Source organism: Zerene cesonia, chromosome 10, assembly GCF_012273895.1.
Source record: "Zerene cesonia ecotype Mississippi chromosome 10, Zerene_cesonia_1.1, whole genome shotgun sequence".
Classification (NCBI taxonomy): domain Eukaryota; kingdom Metazoa; phylum Arthropoda; class Insecta; order Lepidoptera; family Pieridae; genus Zerene; species Zerene cesonia.
This window is the reverse complement of record NC_052111.1, coordinates 6,233,441-6,243,763: the sequence shown is the minus strand read 5'-3', so window position 1 is coordinate 6,243,763 and position 10,323 is coordinate 6,233,441. Positions and strand designations below refer to the sequence as shown.

General features: G+C 34.1%; 1 protein-coding gene across 2 annotated transcripts in view; it reads left to right on the top strand.

Moving 5' to 3' along the window:
- Positions 1–6,032: 6,032 nt before the first annotated feature.
- LOC119829448 (C3 and PZP-like alpha-2-macroglobulin domain-containing protein 8) overlaps positions 6,033–10,323 on the top strand; it is a 6,981-nt gene continuing 2,690 nt past the window's right edge. Inside the window, exons 1-5 of one of the 2 annotated variants that reach the window (XM_038351947.1) lie at positions 6,033–6,181; positions 8,656–8,792; positions 8,931–9,195; positions 9,281–9,492; positions 9,563–9,791. In XM_038351947.1, coding sequence (XP_038207875.1) covers positions 6,166–6,181; positions 8,656–8,792; positions 8,931–9,195; positions 9,281–9,492; positions 9,563–9,791 — 859 coding nt within the window. In that variant the 5' untranslated portion in view covers positions 6,033–6,165. The remainder of the gene's footprint in view (positions 6,182–8,655; positions 8,793–8,930; positions 9,196–9,280; positions 9,493–9,562; positions 9,792–10,323) is intronic. The other variant, XM_038351949.1, reaches the window with a different exon arrangement.

Sequence of the window (10,323 nt, the reverse complement as noted above, 5' to 3'; positions counted from 1 at the left end):
GCACGTGGCGCACGGGTACTAATTTTAACCCCCGCCCGCTCCCCGCGCCGTCACCAGATGCGTCGCCACCGTTGTTGGGCCACATGCGTTGTGCCCTACTGCCTAGGCCCTACCCTGCTACCCTCTACCACGTAATGATATGCCTCGTTATCACAGTTGCTACTTTCTCTTATGAAGGATCCTAATTTATTTCATGGCTAACTAACGTATGCAGCACATATGCGAGCATTACCCTAAAATTGAGATACTATTACAATCAATATTTACAGCTCAGGTAAACATCCGGTTTTGGTTGTTAGTATAAAAACTACCTTTATCAAAAGCTCGCTTATTGAAAAACTAGGCACTGATATCTTTCAGCCTTGACAATAACGTCATAAAAAATAATGTCTTTAACAATAATTATTGGTTAAACTTTATAGTAATTTAAAAAATAATGAAGTACAGTACTAATGACACATATGAAGCTAACTTTAGGGATAATTTTAGTCTGTAGCGTCAGTTTAAAAATATATAATTTGAAACAAGTCCAACTAAACCTATCATACTAATATTGTAAATGCGAAAGTTTGTTAGAATGTGACTAATGTGTATAAAAACTGATATAGAGACACAGTATAGTTAGGATTAGGACATAGGCTACTTTTGCCCCTATTACCACGCAAGTGGATTGGCAATGATTCTCTATAAAAGACGTCACATACCCCCAGGAGTAGGAAGGTTAGGAGCAGATTAATAACAAAACTAAAATTCAAGCGAATTGAAAACATTCGGTTTTAACGAACTTAACGAACGACACTTAAAATACCAGTTACTTTCCGACGTAATTGAATTTTTATGTTTTTATAGAATCATCAAAACTATGATTCCAGGAAATAAAACTTACACCGTAAAAATGATCAGGATATTGTACTATTACAGTTTCGAATGTCACAGGAAGGCTTCACACGTGGGAAACTTATTGTTCTTACCGACAACACACTTCCTTTTGTCATTGTTCAGCATAATATTGTATCATATTGTTTCATATTTTACGCAAACTGTTTGCCTGCTAAGACAATCTTTATTTGTGAGTATTTTAGATGACTTCGGTTACGAGCAAGCAACCAAGCATCATCTATAAACTTTTCTTTTACACCAATAAATGAAATTGGAATATTTTTGTAATGTTAAAATAACCGATTTTTAGTAGATTCACAACACACAATATTTATTAACAAATTGTCCATCCGTCTCATGTTCATTGGACCACTGAAGAACGGCTGGACCGGCTTTGACGGTAATTTAATTGGCAGATAGCTGACGTAATAAGGAGAAACTTAGATGACTTTTGCCTCGACATTGAAACCGCAGAATGCAGCTAATTGCAAATATGTATGACTGAAAGTTAAAAAGAAAACAAAAGTAATAAAAAACATTGAAATCTTTGCGAAAGTTTTTAAGCATGTGTGTGTGTTTGTTGCTCTTTCACGCAAAAATTACTGAAACGATTGCAATGAAATTTGGTACGTAGACAGCTGGACACCTGGAATACATAGGCAACTTTTTATCCCGATATTCCTACATTGCTATTGTTCTGTGAATGAGGAACGACGGTCACCTGGTGTATTCTAATTCCTAGCATAATCACACTATCACACTAATATTATAAATGTGAAAGTTTGTTTGTTTGGATGTTCGTACATCAATCTTATCTCTCAATATTATCTCGATTAAATGCTTCCTTGGGATAACTAAAACATTTGTAAATGTCCTCATTCCACGCGGGCAAAGGTGCGGGCGGAAGCCAGTATTTAATATATTATAGCAATAACTTGTTTTCACCAAAATTCTAGAAATGTTTGGTAAATATCATATTATGAAGATTATAACAGTAGTCCTTCACGTTATCTGTTGTTATTTATTAAATAAATCATATAACACGATTTATTCATAAACTAGTTTCTCTGCGCAAATTCGACTATGTAATAGTATGTTATAAATTCAAAAAATATATATCCGTTCACGTGCCAGGTTACATGAATATCGTCTACTATAATACTGATAGGCAGTAACAAATTAATTAAGAAAGTTGTTGATTTATTTCTGTAAGTCTTATAAAGAACCTCTTTATATATTTTTTATCCATAATTTATACAAATCTGATACAGTTTTATCATAACTTGTATAGATACAGCTTCACTACACAAGAGCAAAAAATGTCTCCTGCAACATCAATAGAAAATGTAACACATTTATGTTCCTACGAAAAAGATCAGCTGTTCGATAATTCATACAGAACGAAATCTTCCCTTTATCTAAATTCAATGAAGGCTCTCATAGTGTTCGTAGTTTCGTAGGTAAGCTTAGGGGGTCGTGGGTTCATTGATCGCGGCTATTGTCAACTGCGCGTGCGCACCCAGCTGCTATGTTCCCTTACTGTTTGGGGTAGCAGATGGCATGTTTTTTTATGAATTTAATCTGAAATTTTTACGTCACGCTTCAAATAATCAGGCGTCACACTCCCGGTTCATTAATTCGAATATTTTAAACATATATTCTACAAGAATGTTTCATTTAAAATTGTGCCTTGAAACCACATCACGAGAAGATTTCTAGTTTGTAATCAATAAATAATAGGTATTTGTGTAAACAAACCGAATAACGGAAGTTCACAGAAACGCTGTTTATACATTTGATATAATTAGCCTCATAAAAGTTTATGAAACTCTTTTGAGTGTTCTTATTATCTATACAAATTAGGAAGTTTCATCAGTTTTGGAATATGTTGGATATTCCAGAAGCTGATTTAAATATAAAAAAAAACTATACATTTTTTTTGTTGCAAAGTAAATTGCTTTTATTAATATAAGAATAACGTTAACCCACGACGTTACACTAGGGGTACCCGGATAAAAAGTAGCTTATATACTAATCCAGACTGTAATCTATCTCCGTACCAAATTTAATTCAGATACAATAAACTGTTTTCGCGTGAAAAAGTAACAAACTTCCATACTTACAAACTTTCCGCGTATATAATATTACTAGCTCCGCCCCGCGGTATCACCCGCGTAAGTCTTTATCCCGTGGGAATGTCGGAATAAAAAGTTGCCTATGTGTTATTCGAGTTATCCAGCTATCTACGTACCAAATTTCATGAACCGATTTTGATGATTCTTTATTTTGAGACCTGTGGTCCCATTTCAATTTTGTCTAGTTCACACAATTTGAAGGCGTTTAAGTTTTTTGTTGAAAATAATAATTATTATCTATTCTTAGTTTACATTATTCAAAGAAATGATTCCGTTATAAACCAAAAATCATTAAAATGCTTAGACCTTCTGCCTCTATAAAGGGATTGCCGATTTCAAATTCGAAAGGGAGGATTGACGAAAGGAATAAAGGAAAGGACTGGGAAGAGTAAGGAAAAAGATATGGCCTATGAGCCTTCGGCTCTCTCCCTCACCGACTGAAAAACTGTATGATATTTCACGCCGGTCTTCTGTGGGGGTGTGGTACTTCCGCGGTTCAAGCTGGCCTAATTCGTGCCGAAGTGTGCTCGACTACCACATTCAAAAATCTTTTCTACCATTTAAACCAGGAAGCGAAAATAATTACAGCGCCATCTATGTCTATTTCGAAGAAATAATTAGATCCCATACATTACTTATCACAACAGTATAAAATAGTTTATCTAATATATACTAGATGGCGCTATATCACAGATTGATAGCTTCAAATTTAACCAAATCATATTTGATATTTAGATTACGTGAACATATTAAAAATACAAATAATGTATTGACAATTTAATTTAAATTTTTCATAAAAAAAATACAATTATGTGCGCAAATATTATTATAATAAATTAAATAATATAAGAAAAATACATAACAATGTTGGGTAGGTGGAGCTAAACTCTTGTTATTCGTTATTTTGAAATGACTTATACATACGACAAACGATAAACCTTTATTGTGAGCTGAATTGATATCGTCATTATAGTCAGCAATCAAAATTATGAGCATCAACTGAGTTAAAAATAAAAGTAAATGATTATCTGAATCTGTTTCGTGACCTGTGACATTATATTATGAGTAATTCTTCAAATGCTCTATAATCGTCATTGATAGTGAATGCTAAATAAGCACCAAGAGCAGCGTCATTTCTATAATCATAGTATGACAACACCAAAGCCGTGACCAAACGTAATAAAAATATATGACGTGTTCCTTATGACTATATCAGTCGGTTGACAAAGATGAAAAATTTCAATCAAATCCATGTACTTTTTGGATAAAAATAACATCACAAACCTGCAGGCCTAGGTCGAGGACGCTTGGTTATATGTAAAGCTGTACTGTGTGTAAGAATCTAGATATACTCATGACTCACGTAACCAGCACTTTGTAGGATAAATTTTAAGTTCATAACAAATTTTAAGTATGTGTTATAACGCAAAAATAAAAAAGAAAGAATCTTAAATGTTCGAAAAATCTACTTTTGCAAATATTTTTTAAAACCCAGGGCGGCCATAAGGTTAGGTTAACCTCGAACTATGTATAACCTTTTAAAATTTTTATTGATACATACTTAAATAAATAAAACAGTTTAAGTGGTATACCTGTGCACTGAACTAGGTAACCTAGGCATACGCAGTTCAATTATACCTATCAGACAAATTAAGGTCAAACTCATAAGAATGCGCAACATTAAACCCTGATTCATAAAACAAAATTGGATTAAAGTAGTTGACCTGTGACCTACCCGTGGTGGATTTGTACAGATATTCATTTGTGTAATTAGGAAAGCAACAATGTATTAACTATGACGCGTTTCCCCTCGACCCCTTAGAATTAGCGACTTAGGATTGTACTATGCTGATGCGTCAAAGTCTTCTGTCAATGATTCGTAAACCCGTCAAGAGAAGCGAAAGGCGCACCGCAATTGTTATTATGATATCATAATTATATAACATACTATAAACTAACATAAGCCCTTTTCTTACCGAAGAGATAATCTATATAAAACATGGGCCCCGTCTTCCACCATGTTAAATATAGAATTCTTATCTCTCTTCTATTTATAGTAAAACTACAGATAACATAATACCATACTAGGTAAAGCTGAGATCAGATATTATTCCTTAAAACAATTTTTAATTTTAGTTTATCGTTTGACCGGCCTTCAGGGATGCATCGGAGGTCGTAACTTGTTTATAGTCGTACTATAAACATTGTCTACTTTGTTTTGATCCGTTTGACCGTTTCGCTTGGAAAACTCTGGCATGACGTCATCAGTAATATATTCAATAGACCTTGTGGATCTAATATTATCATAGATAGGTATTATTCATATCCAATTTTATAGAGAAGTGGAAGTTCTAGGCAATTAATATTAGGTACCATTCCAAATTCCTTAATTTTTCTTACAGTTGCAGATACAGACGTGAGTGATGAGGGTTTGATCCAACGTACTGGAATAAAGATGTTAAACTGTGTAATTTTCAACGTCTGTATGTGTGTTCAAAACGTTTTAAGCGTATTCTTTTATGGTACGAGTGCAAGTGATATTACGGAGTAAAATAAAAATCGGTCAAGTGCAAAACGAACTCGCGACAATAAAGGTTTCAATCTACCCTTAATTATTACATATTAAGATTGTAAAGCTTATGGACGTTATTAGTGAGAGTGAGAGAGGTTGATAATAATTTGTCATATTCGTCACTAGGCTGCTGTATGAAGCATCTCCGCTTGAACCTTTGCCCTAGTTCTTACAGAAATCAATGCGAGAGTGTTACCTAACGAATCTATATACCTAGGCACCTACAGATGCTAGAACGACCCATAGTTGTAGATGTGTATATTGTATAACGCCTAAGTATAATAGCATTGATATTCTCTGAATAAATTCCGACTACAACAAATTTCTGTTGTTTTACATTCTTACCGGCTATATTATCTCATGGTCCACCTACCATTTACGATAATACTACTGCAAATTGAACTCTATACCGATGGTCGAAAAACATTTTAATAGTGGCAGCAAGTATGACATCATCCATCGTAGCCTGCGGAGTGCGGCGAGTCGCAGAGAAATAGCGTCTCAGTATAGGAAACCACCGCACGCCGAACTAACGTTCTAAATAATTTAATTGTGTACTGTTAATTACTCATTTACATCATGGCCAACGTTTTAGGTGAGTGATAAACAATTAAACCGGCTTTGCTATAAAATTAGTTTAATTACTTTTATTACAGATTACATAAAAAATAACGTATGTTTTGAACGTAGGTTATTTAAATACTTAGACGGTATGTACTGACAGGTTTTGTAAAAAAGAAGACATTTTTAAAATGGTTTTAGCTAAGTATACAACTATATACACCTATAACTAAAAATTGTGTTATTTTGGCTCAAGGCCAAAGCCGGGTGGGGTGATGCGGTGTCCGATTCGTTAGGATCAATAGGAAAATAATATTTTCGAAGGATGGTGATTGTGTGCTTTATTGTAAGTGGGATAAGTGTTTTAATTTTCTGGAAGCCATAATTCTATTTTGATCGGACTCTCTTCTATCACATCGTTACAGCGAAAATATTTTTAGCAGGCAATAGCAGGTTATAGTGCGTACTGCGTACACCAAAGTATCTCTTGTTATATATTTTACTGCACAGCCGTTATAAATGAATAATACTGGTGAAGTAGGTGTAATGATTGTAAACCTTGATTGAAGTTAACAATGAGATCATATAATTATTAATGTCCCTACTTTTAACTGACTATAATAGCTGCTGTGAACTGTCTACTTACTCAAAGTAGAATGACTTAATCCGTGAGATTTTACATTGTACTATCAATACGTCTAAGGACTAAGAATTCATTTGAAAAAAAAAACACGAATTTTTCGATTACGTTGGAGTGTTATTTATACTCATATTGACAAGTTTACCGTTTTAAGTAAATTAATTTTATTCGTTGTCCGTTCACCCGCATATTAATTTGTGAAGGTCCAATTACACTAAATGCGTGGATATAAAAACTTTAAAAGAAAACGAATTACGAAAATTAAAGAAATTATTAAATTTACGCTAATCTTACACTACAGATACCCTAGTCGAAAGGAAAAGAAATGCTTACCTCTAGACATAAGATTAAATTGGTTTCGTTTTATTGAATTGACACTAAGGTCCTTTATGAATCGATTGTATAAGATGACATCACCACGAAACGAGGAACGCAGGCCCTATTTAGTGTGTACATTGTAGGTACTGTGTAGTAAAAATAACGTTTGTGTACATAGTATGCACACATACGTTACATAATATAAATTTTCTTGTATGGGTCGTCTTAATTTGCTATCAAATAAAAATAAAAAAGTATAAATGATTCTTGTGCAAAATGTAACACGGGTAGGACGAGACGTAGTACGATAAATTATTAAATAGTTACTACGTGTATTACGCTCGTTCGCTACAATTTGATCGAAACGAAATAATTAATAATGAATACCTGCATGGACTTAATATGTATATCGCTGCAAAACCATTGTTTGTTTTACTATAAACAAACTTCTGCTTCTCTGTGAATATTGTTAGTTTAACTGACTGATTTGATAATTTGATTACATAGCTATTAGACTATTGCAAACATAGTAATAATCGAATTAAATTTACGCGATTAAATTATACATTTTGCATATACAAATAACATGATCTGAGCGATCTGATACAAGGTTAAGTATATAAAATTGTGATAATACAATTAACCTTGGCCTTCCAAAATATTGTTGAAGGTATAGGTCTTTATATGTGTATTTTTAGTCTGTATTTATGAACCTACCTACTCTTTTATGAATGTGCCATAGAAAATTTGTGGTCATTCCCATTCTAAAATTTATCAAGAGTATGTTTGCTTAACTAACCCTCGGACTGGTTGTGCCGATTTGACGTAACGACCAAAAGATAGTTCAATTTCTAAAAAGTGACACATCTTATATCATGCCATTTGACGTAGAGGGAGTTACATTTTAATATAAGTAGACTTGCAAATTGTACGAATAATTAATTATACATATATTTATCGATAGATTCTTCGTAAGCACACTAGACGAATAATTGACGAGGATAAATCGTGTAGGTTCACTGCCTACCTTCTACTGAGTTGAGCTGAATACTAAAATTGACTCATAATGAATTCTAATTGAGTTGATGCACAGTTAAGGCAAAACTTGTGACAAAAATGGATTGCAGGAAGTAGTTGTAAAATAATGAAATGTTCGATAATATAAGAAACGTGAGAAATTATAATTTTTTATCACGTCCCTTTACATTGCTAAATTTATATAGTTAAAAAAATCTAGACAACACGTTTTCGCAATAATAGAATCTGCTAAATTGTCTCACTTGCGAATATAGTTAAGCAAATTATAAATAATTGATCCTGGTGACCCTAATCAGGATAATGTGAGAACTAATGAAATAATTGTATTGTCACAGATCCTTGATAAGTGTGCATAGTTTGAATTATATTTGTCTGTGTACAGGTGAAGCTAAAGAGCAAAAGCAATAAATGAAAGCGTGTTAAGAAAAAATAAAAATACAATCTTTATAGTATTATAGTTATATGCACGCAATTACTTCTTTCGTAAAAGCATTTTTTATTTGAAATTGCAGATGTGGCTACGGAGGATAACCTCCAATACCAGTTCTTCCCTGTTAGCAGTGGCTCCGTGCAGTTCAAAGTTCGCACACCTAATGATGCCCACGTTGCTCTCACAATGGGACCTCAAGAGTCCGATCCGATGTACGAGGTACAATCTAGTTTCTTTTTTAAAAGCTATTATATTATAAGATGTACTAGGCTAATAAAATAAAACATATTAGACAAAAAATGACAGGTTTCATATTAACAACACAGAATGAGAATTCTATTAATTTTTTTCTTTTAGATTTTCATTGGAGGATGGGGAAACACAAAGAGCGTCATCAGAAGAAACAGGACGAAACCAGACAAAGTTGAAATTGAAACACCTGGCATCGTAAACGGTGGTGAATTCCGCGGCTTCTGGGTGCGTTGGGATGGTGGCATCGTGTCAGCAGGCCGCGAAGGAGAAGCAATTCCCTTCATCTCTTGGTCCGACCCTGAACCATTCCCAGTTGCCTTTGTAGGAGTATGCACTGGTTGGGGAGCGACTGGCACATGGAAAATCGAAGGTATTTTTTTTAACAAAATATTTTGCAAAATGTACCCAACTATATCTTAGTTCGAAATTATGAATACTACGACAAATCTATTCAGATGGAGCGGAGTTCAATACTCCAGACAACCTAGAGTATAAATTCGGCCCAGTCGCTGCTGGATCTCTAGAACTGGATTTCCGCGGTCCTCACAACTGCCACATTTGTTTGACGCCTGCGCCTGCCGAAATTGAACCAATCTATGAAATTATCCTCGGAGGATGGGAAAACACTAAGTCTGTGATTAGATACTGCAAACAAAAACCTGAAAAGGTAGTGGCATTTGATGTTGTTTGCGATTCACTTATGTAGAATCGAGAATAATGATTGTGAATTATCGTAGGTGACTGTCCCGACTCCGAGTCTTATGAATGCCAACGAGTTTAAAAAGTTCATCATTGAATGGCGCTGTGGAAGATTGACAATTCGTGATGGAAGTTCAGGCCAAGTTCTTATGGATTGGACCGATTCTGCTCCATTCCCAATTACGCATTTCGGTATCCGCACCGGTTGGGGTGCTCGTGGCAATTGGCGAATCCGTCATTTCTACAAAAATGGCGTTGAACAAATTCGTTGAGTCTTTTAATTATTAGAATGATTGCTTGATTTGTATTGCTATCTTAATTCTACTGTATTTGTAGTTACGATTTAACAGTGTGTTTCACTAACATTAAATAGGAACAATAGAAAAGTCGTAATTTTTCCCGTCGTATAATAGTTATTTATAACTAAACACCTTTGAAGCGACCGGCTCTTGTGGTATGTTGATATTGATTGTTGGGTACATTTTGTGTTTCGATTTCCGCTTTATCAATGTTTTATTTGCAAGTCACTAATTCATAAAGCTTCCGATCATAGAACAAATAAAAGAGGTAAGAAAGAAAATAGTTTCTGATTTGTATTTGAATGTGTGTCGCCGTTTGTATCCCTTTATTGTCTGTTTAGAACCAGCGACTATGCATTGCAAGCAATATATAATTTACAATCTGTTTGTAATTGAGCTAGTTTTGACAACATATTTATTTATTTATTTATACACTTTATTGTGCTGCCAACAAAATACAAAAACAACTTATACTAAAAAAAAAAAGGAGATACAGCACA